The sequence below is a fragment of the Talpa occidentalis genome, unplaced genomic scaffold, assembly GCF_014898055.3.
Source record: "Talpa occidentalis isolate TD23 unplaced genomic scaffold, MPIMG_talOcc4v2.1 talOcc4.4, whole genome shotgun sequence".
Taxonomy (NCBI): Eukaryota; Metazoa; Chordata; class Mammalia; order Eulipotyphla; family Talpidae; genus Talpa; species Talpa occidentalis.
Genome location: NW_023604295.1, coordinates 30,486,652 through 30,507,424, shown reverse-complemented (window position 1 = coordinate 30,507,424; position 20,773 = coordinate 30,486,652). Strand labels below are relative to the sequence as shown.

At 43.3% G+C, this 20,773-nt stretch overlaps 1 protein-coding gene across 1 annotated transcript in view; it reads left to right on the top strand.

Annotated features, from left to right (window-relative positions):
- Nucleotides 1–3,836: 3,836 nt before the first annotated feature.
- KLHL6 (kelch like family member 6) overlaps nucleotides 3,837–20,773 on the top strand; it is a 43,626-nt gene continuing 26,689 nt past the window's right edge. The window contains exon 1 of the mRNA XM_037524532.2: nucleotides 3,837–4,170. Coding sequence (XP_037380429.1) covers nucleotides 3,884–4,170 — 287 coding nt within the window. The 5' untranslated portion in view covers nucleotides 3,837–3,883. The remainder of the gene's footprint in view (nucleotides 4,171–20,773) is intronic.

The following is a 20,773-nucleotide window of genomic DNA, read 5'->3' as shown; positions in this document are numbered from 1 at the left end:
GTAGGCATTTAGTACTCGGAGGAGAAAGTATAAAGTCCAGTCCCCTCCTCCCCTTGGGATTTAGACCTTGATGCAAATCTTACTTTGTTAGTGGATTTATCAACAAATTCCTGACTCTCAGTTGAAGGTCACTCTGGGATCAGGGACTCTAATTTTGGTAACTGGCATGCTTTTGTAGTTGTAGAGCACTCTGAGGTAGACAGACTGTGGGCGTGGGTGGACTGTCTGTGGGTGAAGGATTATGGGCTGAAGGGTTGTGGGTATAGCAGTGATACTGTTGGCTATGATTGTGTGATTTTGTCTATTTCCATGTCTCTAAAATGGAGATCATGGCAATTAATTGCATTGGGTTTGTGGGAAGATTCAGTGCATTAGAATTTATAAAGTACCTCTCATAGTTCTTGGAACATAGTTGATGCTCAATAAATGATAGTGTTAGTAGCAATAAGTTAACATGAGGGAAAAGTGGCTCTTCTATAGCTGACTTAAAATTTGTTCTATCACTAAAATTTATATGAGAGAAGACAGTTGACTGGAGTCAAAAGTGTTTTTTTGTGGCTTTAGGAAAGCTACCCACTTTTATGGAGACAAAATCTATTCCTTACAAGCATCTGAGTGCCAATTAGCTTAGTAAGATACAATTAGATTGTTTTCTCAGTATATAGCTTATGACGATCACTGGTACATCTTCTCGCCTTGTGGGAAAATAAAGCTTCCTCAAAACAGAATTATTTTGCTTTTAGCTCTAAAGAATATTTAGCAATTCACATTGAACCTCAGAGAATATCCAGGTTGACAAAGATACCAAACTGATTGTGTTTTTTACCTCTGTACTAAAATCTAATTATATATGTTATCATGTCTACAGTACAATACTGGGTGTGCATGCCTACTAGGAAGATAACAGGCTTGGGGAGGGAGGAACAATTATCTGCTTATGTCAGGGGAAGAGTGAGCAGGCTTGGGAGATAGAGGAAAAATAATATGTGAACTTGGTGAACAGGATCTGTCATGAACAAAGAATTGAGTTTTACTTTTAATTTCATTCTATTGGGATGGTTGGGGTGAAATTGAATAAGGTGAATGTCATTTATTATTTTATTTTTATTATATTATTATTTTAAAAGATTTATTCATTATGCATACAAGAACTGGGGTACAGGCCAGAGGTGCAGAGGGTGAGAGGATTCACCAGAGACAGAGTGGGGAGCAGAACAGATAGATTGACTGAAATACGCTGCTGAGGGGAGCAGCAGGTGAGTTAGGAGAGGTCTGCTGCACCATGTGGGTAGCTCCCTGGCCGGCTAGGGATCAAACTCATGCTGCAGTGGCTGTGGACAGCTTTGCAGCACTGTGCTTAATCTCTTGTGCCACCAGGGAGGCCACGAATGTAATTTATAATTTGAGAGTCTCTGGGGAACAAGATGCCATGAGAGTGACTGTGTCGTGCTTTGTCTTCAGCCTTACTAGGGGTGGTAGTTAGAGCCATGGAGGTGGTGGTTAGAGGGCAGTGTCTGGTCTGTGGCAGGCACAGGAGCTTAAATGCACACCAGACCTTCCCCTTCTTCTGTGATAACAGGCCCTGATTTTGTTCAGCTATCAGATGGTTATACCTTGATTTTAGGGATGGTGGACTAGGCCCAGTGGATGCGTCATGCTTGGTTAAACTGCCACTCATTGTGTTGGAGTGGTGCAGTGCAGAAAAGGGACCAAATTTGTTCTCTGATGCATGGCACCACCCAAGCTGGAGGGGACCCTACCTGCGCAATGCTGTGGTCTGAACCACATCTCTGACATCCTGAGGGAGAGCGCTGCTGGTAAGGGGATGGAGCTGAGCTGCCATTCTGGGAGACTTTAATAGGGAGCAAGCACATGGGCTCACTCTTTTTTTTGCTAGAATTACTGTCATCTTGCTGGAAGGCAGTCATCTTGCTGGCTGGCTGGGCAGCAGGCCTTTGCCACCTTCCCTACACCCACGTCAGTCACAGCAAATCCTGCTCTACCTTGCTAGCTACTGTAATCACAACTCTACTTCTTACCATTGGTGACTGAAATTTCCATCTTGCTTTGCCTTTAACCTGTCACAATAATTTTTATTTTGCTACACCAAAGGCCCTTTTGTTTGCATTTGAGGTGGTGGGTGGCCAAGACCCAGAACCAGTGAGAGAGGTTCTGACTCAGTGACAGTTTTTAGACCTTTGTCTTGTAATAGTGACACTCTATTTATAGTCCTGGCATTTGATCTGAGGTGGCCAAATGGCCTATGACAGAGATGATGAGGAAATTAAGAAATATTTTCTTCCTAGTAGGAAGAGAGTGATAAGGAGAAGATGTCTGCTCTTTTTCTTCCTGATCATGGACAAGGGTTATGTGAAGACATGCTGTCTGGTACTGTGGCACACTGAAGGTGACAGCAGAAAAATGGAAAAATCATGTGTCTTGATGGCATCATGGAGATTCTTGATTAACCTGGGACTCCACACCTCCTACTTTTTATAATGTGAGACTGCTATTGTGTGAATTGCCTTTGATGGGATATTCTATGACTGAAGCTCAAAGCATCTTCATTGACAGACTCTGAATAAAGAACAAATCTGGGGAGAATGTCAAAGACTCTGATTTTAGGAGTAAGTATACATGGAAGAGCAGAGCTGAGACAGAACTGGGCATTTTAGGGAGAGCTCAGTCATCACCCACCAGGGCAGAAAAAGGATTGGATTCTTGCAACCAGGATGAGCGAGAGTGTTCCCCACTGCTAGATGGTGAATGAGAACAAGGAGACAACAGAGGCCACTTTGGTGAGGAACTGAGGACTGGTGCAGCCAAGCCTCTTTGTCTCTCCATGGGAGGGACAGGGTCAGGGCCCCCATGATATGATAGCTCTGCTGGTCTGATGGTGGTGGAGGAAGTAGGGTCTTTGGAGTCAAACAGAACTGGCCCTGCCATTCACTTGAGCAAAGCTGTAAAATGAGGAAAGTCATACCTACCCTTTCAATTGTTACACGGGTTAATACACATTAGCTCTTGTGAATTTTCTGGGATGTAATGTAAATATTTCTACAATATGCTAAAAATTGTAAAACATGGTTATTAGTATTTAGCCTTGGAGATAATGAAAATACTTCATGATTTACCACTGATGCAGGACCAATAGATGATGGGTGAGATAAGGCTAATTTGAGACTTGCCAGGGCAGTCTGATGTGGACCTACTTTGATTGGTTTTCTAACAGAGAAGACTCCTGGAGATGGCAATCATTTCTTCTCTGCCCCTAGGGGCGTATCTAAAACAATAGAAACATTTTGGAGGGGATCATTAATATTTGCCATCACATTGCTTCCCCCTGAGCAGGGATGAAGGCAAAGACAGAAAGTGTGCAGTGCTGATAGAAGTGAGAATGCCAGAGAAAAGTGGGCTTTCCAAGATTCCTGTGGGACTGGGTGGGGATTATCATGAGACCTCAGACTCCAGGGAGGAGGGAGAAATGGCCCCACCCATCCCATCATTGACCGCTTGGGTTATGAGGGCATCAGGGGTATAAATATAATAACCAGAACCAGAGGTTTCCTGCTCACGGATGTGAGGGAGGGGAGAGGACCAAAATAACCACACAGCATTAACAGCATACTCCGAGAAGCCACCCCTTCTCTCCCGGAGCCCCTTCCAACACCCCTTTCAAGTAAGTCCTAACCTTGTGATGATTCACAGAAAGAAGAAGAATAGAAGTTACTGGTGTTTGTAGTAACAGGATGAGAAAGTGCGAGACTTCCTGTTATGAGTGTGTGACAGCTGGTGATAAGTGGAGGGCCCCGCACAGGAAATCCGCTCAGCTTCTGCAATGTGACCTGCCTGAAACTTGGTCTCTCCTTTAGTCTGGAGGTTGATGGCAGCGCAAAGGGGCGGCTGGACCATGGGTGATGTGGTAGAGAAGAATTTGGAAGGACCCTTGCCACCTTCTACAGACGATCCTGCTCCCAAAAGAGGAGATCTAGTAGAAATCTTAAATGAAGACAAGGTAAAATTTGATGACACGGGACTCTCCTTAATTCTGCAGAATGGCCTGGAAACCCTGCGAGTGGAAAATGCTCTGACAGATGTCATCTTGTGTGTGGACATTCAGGAATTCTCCTGCCACCGCGTGGTGCTTGCCGCAGCCAGCAACTATTTCAGGTCAGCACTCCTAAGACTGGAGTCAAATTGGGTGCAAGTTGTAAGGAAAATCTGTATTGATGTGAGAACTCAATCTAAACAGTTGGCAGTTGCATTTATGGTTTATGTATTTATTTAAGTTTGTGGGTCTATTCAAGACACAAGAAAAGAAGTGACAAAACCTTAGCTTTTAGCATTTAAGTCATTTTAAAAGAAGATTGGCATTATTTAAAAACAATGTTTGTATATTATGGTCAAACTTCCAAGTATATGTCCTTGTTCCAGAGGATGGAAAATTACTGAAGTTGTGAGGACTTTTCTCCCTGGGTCGGACTAGTATGTTGGAAAATGATGCTCTTTGTTAGTGAGCAGAGGTAGAGAAAAGAGTGTGGCCCCACTTTTGCAGTTATAAAATGACTTGTTGAAAATTAGGGGCTTCTGCATGTGTGCAGTGGGTGGGCATGAAGGAAAAGCACTTGCCAAGGTGCATGAGAAGTGAGAGACAAGCGGGCTTTCCAAGATTCCTATGGGACTGGGTGGGGATTATCATGAGATCTCAGACTCCTGGGAGGAGGGAGAAATGGCCATCTGAGAGGTGCTACTTACAGTCAATTTGGAGACTTGTTGGGTTCCAGGCCATGCTGCCTGCCCCTTCTAATTATGGGACTTGAGAATGTACTTTAATGCTCTGAGTTACTGTGTTGTCATCCTGTAACATTGGGACAATGGGTGTTACCTCTCAGGATTGTTGTGATAATTAAATAAGAGATGCAAATGGGTCTCAAACAGTGCCTCATGTCTAATAGATGCTCAATATATATCTTTTTTGAAATTCTTCCCTTGATTTTGCTTGACTCAGCTCAGAACCATTTAGTGAGTGTTTACCTTTAGTCAATGCCTGGGCTAGGATGTGGGAAAATCTGGAATCCAATGACTATGGCTGTAAACCAGAGGTTTTCGCATCGGTGCAGACATGTGAGAACTAGTCCCCAAGGGAAATGTGGATGAAGAAGGTATTTGGGGGAACTTGGGAAAAAAAGCGACCCTTATAATTTTTCTTGATGAGGTTCTTCTTAACTCTTGGTTCAGGCTGAGGAAATTAAAAGTTATTAATCTATGTAAATATCATGGAAGGTATTTTATTTTTTATCTTTTGGAGTTGCCTAGCAGAAAATGTTTGGAATTCAAAGAGCAGGGTGAGCAGGTTGTTGTGGGACTGATTAAGTCTCACATGTAGACAAGGCAAGGGGATATCTGGGTTTGTGGGAAGTAGTGTCTACTATGCACCAGACAGACACAGTTATCTGACTTTATTTTTGTAACAGCATGATGAAGATGACTGGTAACTCTTTTTTACAGAAGAGGAAATGGAAACCCAGCATTATATATCTAGGCGTTGCTGGAGAGGGATTGTACACATTTTTGAAATCTGTGTTACTGTAGTACAGACTGCCCACACAGTTTGGGACTTATTCCACAGGAGACTATAAAGATAAAGCCTGGGCACAGCCATAAAGACAAATTTACGGAGATGAAGATACTACTTGCTCCACCAATACAGGCCATATACATTCACATTGATCCCAGACCTTTTTAAAAGTGAATGAAGACAACTTAGCTCAGTGTTCCGAAGACTTACTTTTAGGTTTACTCCTTCTGTTTTGAATCACTGGAAAACTGCTATCACAAAAGCTGCACTTAATTAGCAATTTTGTTAGTGCTCGGCTTGGCTATGGAATGGGGCTCTTGGCTGTGTGCTCTCCAGTACCTTCCTGGTCCTCAGATTTCTCTTCCTACACAGAAGGCATTGGGCTCAGAGCCTTCCAACCCCATTCATGTAGGATACTTCGGGGAGAAGCCTCCTCTAGTCTTTGCAGGAGGCAGCAGCAAAAGAAGCTGAAAGAGCTTGTGGATGTAGTTTCTTCTAAAATTGTCAGGTCGTGAAGGGAAATACCTGCCATTCTTTTCTTCAGAGTAGTGACTTTTGATTCTTATCTTGGTATTTCCAAGAAGACTTTCCTGCTATAATGAACACACTCTTGGAGACAGGATTCTTTTTTCCGCTGCCACCAGTAATAATAACTTGTGTTTTTGAGCACTTAGTGTGGGTCAGGCGCTGTGCCTCTGGGCCACATATGCAATCCCCTTTTGCCTTTTTAGCAACTCTCATGTACAGACAAGGAACCAACACCCTGAGTGTCTCCATTAATAAGTTGGCCAAGTGGGATTTGGACTGACATGAAATCTGACATTGCCTCACTGCCTGTTTTGCTTTGTTTCTAAGGTTTTGAAAGGGGCTGGGAGCCAAGTTCCCCTTATGCTCAGATTTAGGAAGGTCAGAGAATCTGTTGTGAGAGGCTTCCGACACGGCCTTCTGTGCTTTGGAGGTACTGGAAGCTGATTGTTAAATTATTTAAGTTTTATTTCCTTTATTCATTCAAAATACAAACATTTTCCCTTACTGAGAGAACCACAATTAATTTAACTAGTCCCCTACGGACAGAGAGTTGAATTGTTTGTAATCTTTTGCTCTTAAAAGCAATGGTGAAATGAAACCTTATACATTTGTTATTCCATATATATGCGTGAGTGTCTGGGTGTGCATTTCTAGAAGAGGGTTTGAAGAGTCAAGACAAATGCATTTGCAGTTTTAGTGGATATTGTCAGATTGTCCTTGATAGGTGTTCAATTATTTGGCAAAATTGAAGAGCCTTGCCAAAAGAGAATGGCGACCAAACTTTGAATTTTCCCCTATCTGTAAGCTAAGAAAGAGTACATTTGCAGCTAATTTGCATTTTTCTTATTTTAAATAAGGTTGAACATCTGTTCAATCTGTTTAAGAGCAGCATGTTTAAGGATAGTCTGCCATTTTTTCCTGTGAACTCTTTATAGCCTTTTAAATTTGCATTGTATATTTTAAAATATAAACTGTATCTTTGTCAAATAAATACATGTGAATAGTTGTTAACAAAGAGTCAAATAATATTTAAAGGCTTATAATGAAAAACACAAATTCCTCCTCCCCTCCTCTGCCCTTCAGTCTTGCTTGTTAGATGCCACCATTTTCGACCATTAGCTGCTCCTTCTGATATATTTTATATTTCTACAAAATATGCTTAGATTGATCTTTATTGATTTCTAAGTGTTAGACACCATATATTGATTTCTATGTATGTCTGATTAGGACTTAGCGCTTTTGCCTAATTGTCTTATGCATTTCCCTTCCCTATAATCTCTCAATATGGTATCACATTTTGGGGGATGCATGCACTTGCATTAAGTTTACATTACGTCCAAGGAAACAGTTTCCCATTGAACCAAATGTGTGATATGATTACCTTTCTTGTACACCTTATTGTCTTTCCTGAAGTTAGCAATTCACTCTTTTTTCCATTTGCTGACTTTGGCGGTATCTTTTAAAAGCTCACCATCTTCACAATGACGTGGTCCATTGCATCGAGAACTGGGATTCAGACCTAGTTCATTTAGATACTGTTCCATTTCTCCCCAGAATCATCCTCATTTCCACCATCCCACATATATTCTCTGGACCTGTTGCTCAGTTGCTGTATCTGTGTCTTGACCATTTCCAAGAATCCCCCTTGACTCTTTCCTATATTGAAGTTTTTCTCCCTTCATCATTTATCTTCTTCTTTCTTGGTTTACTCTTAACTTTGATGGCGCATATACTCCAATAACTTCTAAAAAAGAACATATTATCGTATTGAAGTCTCAGAACACTTAGTTCAAAGTGTTATTATCAGCAACGCTTCAAAGAAGCAGAAACATTAACCTCTGAGAGTTTAAGTAACTTGTTCCAGGTCACAAAGCTAGTGGGAGAGAAAGCACTTCCTTGTGTCTTATTTCCTTCTGGTAATAAACTCTGATTTTGCAAAAACCTACTTTCCCTAAAGACTCAGGCAGAATGCCAAGGAAATCTATGTCAGCAACTGCTATTATCCTGTAAATGTTCAGATTTCTACTAGCTAGAGGGATAATGAAACCAATGCCTTGTGTCACTTTATACATGAGAGAGAAACCTGTTTGGTCACCAATTATTCCACTGTCTTTGCCACAAATTGCCCCTGGTCCCCAGCAACAGACATAGAAAAGCAGCTTCAAAAATTTATGTAGTGTCAAAAGACTAAGGGAGTGGGGGTTGTCAACCTGGAAATGTAACTGTAAACAAGGACTATATTAGTAACCCGGACAGTATAGTTCCCTTTGGAAGCCATATAAGTCTTGACTGGAATGAGGAAGCTAGGAAAATATGTAGATTTGAGACCTAGAAAAGGGTGAGAGAGACTAAGCTTAGAAAGTAGGTCATAACCTACATTAAACGTGAAACAGCCAAATGTCAAGCTGTCTGTCCAAATATTTTCATATCAGAAAAGTTAGGGGAGGCATAGATTTTTTTTTTTTTTAAGATTTATTTATTTATACAAGCACTGGGTACAGTCAGAAGCATGGAAGGGCGAGAGAATTCACCAGAGCCAGAACGGGGAACAGGACAGGCAGAGTGATGAAATACACTGCTGAGGGGAGCAGCAGGCTTGGCAGAAGAGGTCTGTGCACCATGTGGGACCCTCGCTGGCGGCTGGAGATCGAACCAGCACTGCAGAGGCTGCGAGCATCTTTGCAGCCCAGCGCTCAAGCACTGCACCACCAGGGGAGGCCCAGGGGAGGCATAGATTTAATGCTCATTAACAAAGCTTTATTTAATAATGCTACCAGTGGCTATTATGAAACTATTAATAAAGATGCCATTTGTGTTGTGCCTATGGACAGGTCCCCAAGTCAGTCATTGAAAGGAGTTGTGCATACTGAGCCCTACCTCCCAAAGGATCTTCATCTAAACCTGGGTTTCTCACCGCTTGGGGGAAGGAAGCTCACTGGCAAGTATGACACGCTTCACCAGTGGTGCTGCTGTGGGAAGGTGACCATGTTGTGATGCCAAGGGTGGCCGAGGGGGGAGAGTAGTGGCCGCGTAGAGCCAGGTCATGAGGTTTCTCTTAATTCTATCAACATGGATTTAAAATTTCCAGGCTGAGACTGTGTCAACAGAAGCTCCTTTGTTGTTGGTGCTGCCTGAAATCCTCGCCTAGGCTTTGACCCCTGCCTTGTGCCTCAGTAGCTGTCTCTGGGTCTGGTTCTCTGTGGTTGTGATAAGGGAATTTTACCACTGGCAAAGAAACTCAAGTACAGGTCAGGAGGGGAAATGGTGTTGTGCATATAGCCTATTAATTATTATTATATATTAATCAATCACCAGATAGCAGGAAGTGGGGCAAGAGGTTGCTCTTAAGTTTTGCTTATGGGTTTTAAGCAATCCTCTAAGTAGCCCTTAAAAGGCTAATACAGTCCTTTGCCTTTCCTCCATAATGGTTTAAGATCCAGAGATAAACAAGAATGTGTTTCAGACCATCTGGGTCTAGATTAAAAAATCTGGCTAACGTCAAAAGCATGCAAGATTCTGTTGTCACAGTGGGTACTCCTGATGAATTCTAGTGAACTGGCAATTATTCTTCCAGCTGTAGGTCCTGTATGTTTAACTTTCAATGTCATCTTTTAGCAGAACCGGTATGGTGATTAATATTGAAGTATTATAGATCTCTAATTCCTCATCTGCAATTCCTAAAGCCCCAAAGTGCTGAAAAATGAAAAGCATCTCATAACTCATTTGATGGCCATATCTGACTAGAACTGCACTCATCTGGCAGTGACATCTGTCCTGAACCGAGGGGAGTTTACTTAGAGTATTTATCCTGCTTTGGGCAACTATTCATATGTTTGCCGGTGAAGACTAATGCATTGGATTAAGTGGTGCTGTAGATGCTATATGATAGTCAAGACATGGTAATATCCAAAGGTAAAAATGCTTTCTCTATTGGAATCCAAATTGAAAACAGACCTCTCTACCAGGCAGAGATGTGGCTGCTAGGACATTTCCTATGCAAGACAATAAAATGGATTAATTTATGAAATTATTTGACTGAACATTTTTGGCATGGTAGTAAGTCAGATTTCTTGATCTCAAGGAATAGAAATGAACTGGCTTTGTTGTTGTTGTTGTTTTTGTTGAGATGAAGAGGGTTTGTTCAGGTAAGTCACAAATTTCCCTGAAAAGCTGGAGTACCAAACTCAGAAAACAGACAGGGGCAAGGGAGGCCAGGCAGTGACAAGGACCCCCACCCCAAATCACTGGGAATCTGTGGGGGGAGCACTCCACTGCTGCTGCAGGATCCTGGAGACTGGTTAGCACAGTGGCCTTCTGGGCACAGCCACAGCCACTGCTGTCATAGCACAGCTACCCTCACTGTCGCTGGAAACTACTGGAGGGCACTGCTGCCTCTGCCAGAACTAGTTCTCCTCTCTCCCTGCGCCTTGGCCTCACTGGCTCCCAATTTATAGCCTGGGGTGGTTTTATCTGTTAAGTCAAGGTTGAGTTACATTTATAAACCAGCTAAAGCTGGGAAAGTGAGCCTTGGGCCTTGGAGCAGGAAGTGGCTTGTGCCACCCACCATGTTCTTATTCAAAGCGGAATTCGTCACCTAGGGAGGGTGTAGACACTAGGTAATTGAGAATAAAAAGGTCCGTTTTATGTAACTGCTATGCCAGGCCTACATTAGGTGCACCATGACTGTGGAGTATAAAGTAATTCCATGACCTTGTCACATATGCATCAGAGCTAAGGATCCTGAGATCCTGGCAGGCAAGAAGGCAATTATTTGCACCTTTACTCCTCTGTGAGTAACTCTGAGCACCCTTGTGGGAATGTGTGACATGAAGGCATCACCCATCATGATACCAGAAACAGGCTGAAAGTGTGAGCTGCGTGAAGTACTTGGCACTGTCTCAATGGCCACTGTTCAGCAGACACCCTGTTTGGCATGAATAAAAACTTGATATTCCTCCTGCCATTTCAGTCTCTGATAAAGAATCATCCTGGTCAGAGTAGGAAGTCCTCAGAGTTGGGAGTTTATTGCATAACTTTAGAAAAGGGAAAGATAATAAAATGTGGTCATCATAGGAAAAATTGGAAGTTGCAGTTAGAAAAATCCAAAATGCTTCAGAACATTGTGGATCCAACAGGTCACTCATCTGACCACCTCGACCTAGATGCACTCTGCCTGCCCAGGGACTCCATTCCTTTCTTAGCATTGAGAGATACTTGGAGGAAGCGGGGAAGGTGCTGTTGTCCAGGGCAGAAGTGCAATATGTTTTCTTGAGTTTTCAATAACATGTCATCTCTGTCATATCCCTGGTGCCTAAGGCCATATTTCAATCAAGATCAGAAAATTTATTCTTCTTCAGTTTGGAATAATATTCTACACAGCTTTGAACTAAAACATAACAGAGAAATACTTTGAGGATTGCCTCTCAAGTTCTGAACTTTATTCCTGCATCAAGGCCACAGTAAGTAACTGGCCTCCTTTACAGATGGAGATTCTGTAGGTGCCGAACAACCCCTGAGAAGAGCTGGTTGCACGCAGAACGTGTTGTTGGTAAAGCTGCCTTAAAGCACCCCATTCACCATGTTGCTCAATGTTCGTAGGTTGGTCAGAATTCTTTGGTTGTGAGGGATAGGAACTCAAATCACATCAGCTTAGGCAAAAGAGGAAGGCATTTGGCCACATAACCAAATCATAGGAAGGGCTGGATGCAGCAGAGTCTGGCAAAAAGAGGAACCAGGACCTTGCAGACAGTTGGGGTGCTTTCTCTCTACCATTACTGGGCTTCTTTTTGAGGTGGGATTTCTCAAGTGTGCTTTTTTAAGTTTTTTTGCTTCATACTGGGAATTTGTTGGTCCACAGCTTTGAGACTCACTTCTCCCAGCTTGGTTCCTGAGTGAAAGGAAGAGCTAACCTCAGTTGGAAAAGACCCCGGATTGGTCCAGCTCTGTTCAGTTACTCAGTCCTAGGGTAACTCCCTACCACTGTCAGGGAGGTGGGGTACAGTGAGGAGCAGCCTAGTTTGGTTTAGGAGTCCACCCTTGGCCTAAGGGGGGTGTTTGTGTGTGTGTGTGTGTGTGTGTGTGTGTGTGAGAGAGAGAGAGAGAGAGAGAGAGAGAGAGAGAGAGAGAGGAAGAGAGAGAGGTGGGTAAAAGGTGAGAAATCCTGTCTCTCACTTTTAAACCACCTGATTTGAATGGAACTTGGGACCTGGCTGGGGAGGGCACCCCCATCACTTCATGGGGCGCTACAAAGAAGGAAACTAAATGTCCATTAAAGAAGGATAACCAGGGCCTCCCCTGGTGGCGCAGCGGTTGAGCACAGGATTGCAAAGCTGCCCGCAGCCTCTGCAGCGCCAGCAAGGGTCCCACATGGCGCAACAGACTTCTCCTGCCACTCCTGCTGCTCCCCTCAGCAGCGTATTTCGTCAGTCTGCCTGTTCTGTTCCCCACTCTGTCTCTAGTGAATTCCCTCACTCTCCCGCACTTCTGACTGTACCTAGTGCTTGTAAAAATAAATAAATAAATCTTTAAAAAAAAAAAAAGAGGGATAACCAATCTTGGTTCACTTTCTTTTGTTAACTGACTCATTGCACTTCTGTTCTTGCTTTGGCTGTCAGGAAGCTCAGTGCATTAGCTTTCCATAACCTTGGCACTAATGATAAACTCTTTTCCTATTTTAATTATTTAATTCTAATGTTACTACTGTTTTGTATTTTATAATACCTCTGCTGCATTAGAGTAAACCACCTTAAGTTCTTTTGGAGGGGCCATTTCTGTCTCCTAAGGAAAGACTATCATTTAGTCAACCTTTGTCTGCTATATGGGTAGGCATTTTTTGGTTGCTTTTATCTTTTTTAAAAGTTTTAAAACCACAATAACTACAGAAATACTGATACTGCTGTGACTTTAAAAACAGTCAAACAAATAATTGCATCATATCCTTTTTGAGGAGACACTCAGAGGTCTACAAAACTGGTGAGCAGGTTTGGATGAAATGATTCAGGTCCAGGGGTCAAGAGTTGACTAGAATTCAAGCAATCGTAAAGTAAGTTCACTTATAAGGGACTGGGTCATTTTGGTGTTGGGGAGATAAGGGTGTGGCAGTGAATAATTCCTGGAAGTTGGGTCCAATGAATGCAGCACACAAAATAATAAGACAACAAAAATGGACTTTAAGAAGTTTAGGAAGATTTTTGGGTAACTGGCTGCATCCTGAAAGCTTAGGAGAGCGAGTTGGCAGGTTATCTGTCTTACTGCAGATGAACCTTAGTTGGACAAGGGAGAGAGAGATTTCTTAGTAATTGCTACGAAAACCTGCATTCCTTCTACACCTCTTCACTGGATCACCAGTGACTTGTAGGCCTATAATTGTGGAACTCTGGATCATATAATCTTTCTGAAGGTGCAAATATCTGGGGAAGTGGGGAACATAATGTTAAACCTTCATTACTCTTAATAATTCAACTCTCAAGTTTTGAGTGGGTTTAATGAAATTCCATCCATGTATCCATTCATGCATTTTTTCAATTTATCGAAATTTATCAAGTGCCTACTCTGTGTCAGTCACTTAATATACAAAGATGAATTAATTATGGTTTCTGCTTGACTTTTGAAGTCACAATCTGTTAGCAGGGAGATATAGTAAATCAGTATTTATAGCATAGGGTGACTAGTGCTATTATGGAGCTCTGCACAAGAGACAATGGGAGCTTAAAGACAGGACATTACCTCAGGCAGGAGAAAAAGCAGGGAAGACTACCTGGAAGAGGTGATATCTCAGCAGAATTTTGAAGAATTAGTAGGCATTGGCCAGAGAGGTCAAACTAAGGAAAGAAGCAGGGGGGAACATTCCAGGCAAAAGAAAACACTCCTGGGAAGGAATGATGCAACACAGGTGCAGAAAACCCAGAAGAATAGGGTAGGAGTAAATATGTGTGGGCCAGTAAGGCCTACAGATGGGCAGGGTCAGATTATGAAAGGTTTAGTTAGGTTGGGATGAAGCATAATTTATAGGCAATGGAAAGCAATGGGAAGCCATGAAAGAGATTTTAAGCAGGAAAGTGACTCCAGACAGGTTTTAAAATAACCCTTTGGGCTATAGGGTGGAGACCTTGACTGTCTAAGGAGGCCCTCAGGTGGTTGCAGAATTTATAATGAGAGAAGAGTGTGAAGGCTGGGATTGCAAGTGTGGAGGAGATCTCACATAACATCCTGTGTTCTCTGAATCCTCAGGGCAGCTAGACCTCACAGACCCCCAACTTGTGGGTGGCCCTGCATCATGAGAATGGGGGAGTGGAGAAAGTGAGGCTGGAACAAACTAAATGGACCCCACCCTTAAGGGTCAACTCAAACCTAAATTGAGAAATAAAATGGAGTGCAATTTTCTTTTTTTTTTAAGATTTATTTTTATTTATTTACGCATATAAGAACTGGGGTATAGGCCAGAGGTGTGGGGGGTGAGAGGATTCTCCAGAGACAGAGTGGGGAGCAGAAAAGGCGGATCTACTGAAATACACTGCTGAGGGGAGCAAAGGGCGAGACAGGAGAGGTCTGCTGCACCATGTGGGTCAGCTCCTGGCCAGGGATTGAACTCATGCTGCAGTGGCTAGCTGAGACTTTAATCCCTGCACCACCAGGGAGGACCTGTAGTGTAATTTTATAAATCATTACCCATCCTCACAATCCCGTTTTAGAGCAAAGCTCAGAAAAAAAAACAAGTAATTTCAAAGTAACCCTGAACTTGCAGGTTTTGAGCACCTTAAAGGAGCTCCACACCATAGCCGTTATTAAAACCTCATTCCCTTTCTTAGCCACATCTCTGATGGGGACCTCTATCTATTTTTAGGGCTCCTCTGCATGACTTTTAAAAGTTCTGCCTGGGAGGACCAATTAGAAACAGGTGCCCTTTCTCTGGGGACTGTCACAGTCCATATTAGGGTGCAAGGTGTGGTGAGTGTGGCAGGGACTACATTTTCATCCCAACTCTGACTTGGCCAGAACTGACCCAATCTGTGATAGCTCCTCCGCCTCAAGGATCTCCTGGTCTCAAGGATCTCTACCTTCCTCCCATTTCCTCTGGATTCCGTATCATGAATGCCCAAGGAACAATCCTGGCTTTCTAGATTCTTCTGTGGCAACTGGAGGTCTGGAGCACATAACTGATCTTTTTTACCCTGTTACAATTGGGGTAACTTTTTGACTGGGGAAGCTTCATATTTAAGAACCCGGGGATGGGACTTGAGACCAGTCCCAGTTGGCATGTTCCCAAATGGGCAGAAAAATGTCTAAGCCAGGTGGATCCTTGACTTCTGGATAATGACATGGAGGTTGCAAGGAAGCCAACATGGGGCCTTGAGGGGCAGGGATGGAAAATATTTAGAAAAAGAGGGTGCTAAGGAGGCTTCAGGGAAAAGCCTGGTTAGGATGTGGCAGTGGACAGTAAGTGCAGACCTTGACATGGCCCAGCAGGAAGTGAGAATCAGAGTGGACCTCACCGAAGAACTTTGTGAGGGAAGTGGTGTTTTATTTGGGGAAGCCAGTTTGCATCTCTGGTAAGCAAGTGGAAGATGGACAAAGGCATAGTAATATGAAGAATAGCCAGGTTTTATAATGTAAAATCTCAGGTAGGAGGAATGAGGATGAACATCATGAACTACTCGGGGCTCCAGTTTGGAGAATCACTAGATAATACAGTTCTTCTCATACTTGCTTCACTCCACACTCGTTCTTGGCGCGCATCATTATTTATTCAGCGGCAGTTATAGAAGAGTGGGTCTGGAGCGTGTGGGGTAAAATAAGCAATTCACTTGGCCTATAGCATTGCACTGCATGTGTAACTTACTTCTCATGCACGCATATGTCCATCTGTCCAATAAACATAACTGTGGGCCAGTAAATGAGAATTGAGAGAGAAATAAAATCCAACTTTTGCTCTTCAGATCTTTATGAATCTAACAGAGAGAAGACACCTTTAAGGCAAGCCCAGTAGAATGTGCATACAGGAACTTGTCTGCAGCCCAAGGGTGCTGATGTAAACAGAAGCATATGCTGGAAACTGCTGGTCACTGGGTGGAGCTGTGTTATGGGATGGGGAAGGAGGTGCACAGACCAGACTATAAAGGGCCTGGTGTGCCAATGTTGAACACACTTTAACATTTCTTTTTCTGGCCACTTTTTAGCCAACCTGCTTTGGAATTTGGGCCCATTTGTTATTCAGGGTTTTTTTTATTCAGTTGTGTCAGGTAGTACTCGGCGTTGCAAATGGCTGATATTCAGTCCAATTGGTTCAAGCTTTTTTTGAAAAAGAGAATTTATTTGCTCACATACTTAAAAATTGCAGAGGTATTGGTTTCAGGTCTAGGTGAACCTAGTTTCCCTCCATTTAATTGTTCTATTGTTCTCTGTGTTGGCTTCTCTCTTAGGGAGGGTCTCCACATATGGAGGCAAGAAAGTCTCTTGCAACTCTGAACTTTTATTTCTTCCAGCTCAGCAATTCTATTTGGAAGAATACTTTTCTTTCCCAATAATTTCAGAGGAAGTTTTGGAATTGACTTCAGTTGGACAGGCTCTTCCTTATGCCCATGCCCATTGTGAAACAAGCTCATGGCTTAGGAGATGTAATATGGGACATGGACCATGCTCACCCTTGGTCTAAGAGGTAGGGCTAGCTCCAGCCAAACCTCCCAGAGTAATATTGGAGAGGGACTATTTCCCCAAAGGAAAATCTGGGTCTTCTTACTAAAATGGCTGGGAATGATGTTGAGCTCATTTTATATATATATATATATATATCTGTATGGCTGAATCATTACTGAATCCTGACCACAAGCATTTGCTGTGAATGGTGTTCTATCCTGCCTGATCTTGCAGGACAGAACATGTCCTTCTTTTGATTATAAATTTGGTTGGGCTGAGTTACATGGCATGCTGAAGTCTCAGCAACAGGCTAGTGGTTCTGGGAAGGACTCTGGTTCTATAAGAACATGGTTGGAATTCTGGTCCCCAACAAGTATGTGTGTGCTGTCCATGAGGAGTGGTGAACTTGGGCAAGAAACTTGGTAGAGGCACTTATTTGGAGGCCTGATGATGTTTGGAGTCTGGTAGGGGATTCCAACTCCTTTGCTCATTTGGAGTAAAGACAGACAGCCTCTGGGGATTCAGAACCTGACTTTACATCTCAGAGAGATGTGTTTCTGGAGTGGAAAGAGATTAGCAGTGAAACTCTAAATCCTCCTCTGTAGATACTCCTCCAGATGTGTGAGATTTACATGTGTACAGCAAGTAAGAACAAAGAATTACACACTATATCTTATTAATAGGGCTCTGGCACCACATCCTGTTTTAGAACTCTTAGTTCTAATGAACTGTGTTTTTGACTATAAGCTGGTGTTATGGGGCAACCCCGATATAAAACGGGTTGCCTGGCTGTGGGTCCTCACACGCACGCTTAAAAGGGACTTATTAATACTCCACTACAGGCACACACAAAGGTTAATAAAGGGTTTATTTACAAGGGAAAGAGAATTAAGGAAATGTACAACTCAGGAGAAAATAGGGAAATAAAGTCTTTAATGCGTCCTACCCGATCCGCCGACCTGGAAACCCAAAGGCACTCTCCGAGCTGGCCGGACTCTGTGAGCTGGCGGAGAACCAAAATGGGGGACCCCTCCAAAGCCCACGTGTCTGGCTTTATACCAAACCTGGCTGCTTAACCCCACCCTCAGGTCCCAGCCACCTTCCCTTTGATGGTGATGGGATTTGGAGTTCCCAGTGTCTTTTGGCTTTGGTCGGGAGTGGGGGTGGAGTCCACAAAGCCTGTATGGAATTAGCTTTAGGACATCCTTTCCCCCCTAACAAAGGGACTCCATCTGTGCAGCTGAGCTAGAGAAAGACTTAAGAGATCAGGACAGGGCCTGAATCCATCTGAGCTCCCCAGGTTGAGAAGTGGAAGAGTACTTCCTCTCGCTGCATTTGGGAGGCAACACCAGACCGCACGAAATTCTAGGAAACCTGGCTCTCAGAACATGAAATGAGGAATCTGCAGTGAGGGAACTTAAAACCAGCATTCCTTGACCTTGACTTTGACCTTGTCCAACTCCATTCCTTACAAGAGAAGCTGAAGGACCCTGTTTGGGAAGTGACCACTCTCTAGGATCATTTGCAAAAGAATTATGGGTGGGGTCTGGGTGAGTCTAATGAAATTTGTATTTTTCCCCACTGCCAGAGATCTTGATTCAGTAAGTCTGTGGTGAGTGAGGATTCTGGACTTTTAACAAGCAAGTCAAGAATTCTGATGTACGGATGCTTTCACTTACAGCAGGAATATAGGGAAAGCAAATAAAATATCAATGTAAAAAAATAATAACAATTCAAAACACAACAAAGCAAAAACAGACAATTATAAATCAGAGACATCCTGCAGGGGAAGAGGAGGGAGAGGGATCAGAGGGAGGGAAGGACTGAGGTGATGGTGCATGGGTGCATTGGTGAAGGAAATTCTTTGGGGACTACACCTGAGGAGGTGGGGGGGGAAGCAAATATTGTTTAAAAATGAACAATGATGTAAAAAAAATATAATATAAATAAATAAATACCTAAAAAAAAAGAATTCTGATGTAGACAGTTCAGGGAACATGCTTTGAGACCCACTGGCTTTGAGGCTGGAGTGTCTACAGGCCAGGGATGTGGGCAGGAATCCAGGGTTAGAGGTCAGAATGGAAATAAGCCAAATGTTTATGTACTTCCCTTGGTTGGTTTTGGAAGGTTTTGAGGCCTGCTTAGAGGTGCTGGAGACCATAGAGAGTGATGTCATCCCATGCTAAGTCTCTCCTGCATCTGCTGACTCCCTGCTTTCTTTGCAGTGAAACCCCTTTAATCAACTACGTTGGATTTACATGTAATGTAACTCCTATTATTAAATCCTTTCTTAATAATAGATCATTAAATAGCACATGATTATTAATTAAAGCTTGTTTTAGTCAATTGTATACATATTGACACATATTCTTAGGTAGAATTGAACTCAGTTTGCAACCAGTGTTAGAGCCATTCTACCCCAGGATGTCTCACTGCTACAAAGGAGTTAGTTCTTGATATAAATGGACTGGTAAAGGGCTTAGAGGAAGAACAGACCAGCCCAAGTGGAGCTGGTCAAGGAATGAGAGTAGTCATGGCAGGGGGGTATAGATTTATAGGACTGTGATTAGGGTAGGAGATGCAGGAGGCAGTTCAGGGATAGGTGTGGAGGACTCGGGAGGAGGTAAACCATAGGGAATTTGGGTTGGATAGAATATTCTGAGTTGATGATGGTTAGGGGTTGCTGACCATGCAAAACTCAATAGGCTAGAAAGTGGCATGTTCCAAGCGGGGGTGTGTCCTGGTCAAGCTGGACTTGGGGGTATGATGGGAGTGGAGGATGCATAAGGCAGGCCTCCTAAGTTGTATCCTCCAGGGAGTGTTTAGTGATTCTTGGAGGTGGGGATTCCTGTCAAAAGCAAACATACAGGGGCCAGGAAGAAAATGTGCATTTGTTCACTCATTTCTCCCCAATATTTACTGATTTCCTACTTGGTTCCAGTTCCAGAAATGTAGTGGTGAGTATGGTACATCCCTTGTTTCACCCATGCCCTCGTGGGGAGACAGTTGTGAAACGAGCTAACAAATAGATATATAATTTCATGTAGTGACAAGGTTGTGTAGAAAACCGAAGGTAAAGTGTCAGGGTGTGACTATTTTAGATTGGGGCAGTGTCAGAGAGGACCACTTTGAAGAGGTGACGTCTGAGCAGAGATCTGGATGAAGTGTGGCAGTTAGCATTTGGGGCCATGGTCTGACTTTATTCCAGAAGATACTTGGGACCATGAATGTTTTTATGGCTGTTGTGGGTGGTAAGTTCACTGGCACAGGCTCTATTTTGGGGTGGGCACTGACTCACTGACAAAGAATTGGGCAACTGCTCCCAGCTGTGAGACTGTTTCCACTGTAAAATGAGGATCTTAATAATCACCTCTGTTTTATAAGCTCTCATGAGAATTGTTCACTGTCTGTTTAGAAAGTATTTTTTATTGCACCAAAATTTGTATTTATTTTGTGTAGAAGCTGAGGAGTAAATGGTTAGCAATTAACCCAGCTGTGTTCTCAGAGAGCAAAACTTGGTCTGGTTCACTCAGTGCTGATACTGAGTTGACCTCTCAAAATGATGTGCTCTCCTGCTGATTTTCTTTGCTTTAGCACACAGTTGAATGCAGACCAACATCCAAAATTTCTGGTTTCCATTCTCTTGCCAAAAACCTGTATGACCTTGCTGTCCTGTTCTTGTGAGGAGAAAAGGGGCAGTTGAGTGAAGAGAGAAGAGGAAGAAAAGAAAATTTAACTGATTAAAACAACAAGGATGGATCTGAGGGAAAAGATCTTGGCTGATACAAAAGGTTCAAAAAGTCAACCAGGGCCTCCCCGGTGGCGCAGCGGTTGAGCACTGGGTTGTGAAGCTGCCCGCAGCCTCTGTGGCCCCGGTTCGAGCCCCGGCTGCTCCCCGGCCACCGGAGAAGGGTCCCACATGGCACGCAGACCTCTCCTGCCGCCCACTGCTTCCCTCAGCAGTGTTCTTTGGTCCTTCTGCCTGCTCTGCTCCCCTCTCTGGCTCTGGTGAATTCTCTCACTCTCCTGCGCTTC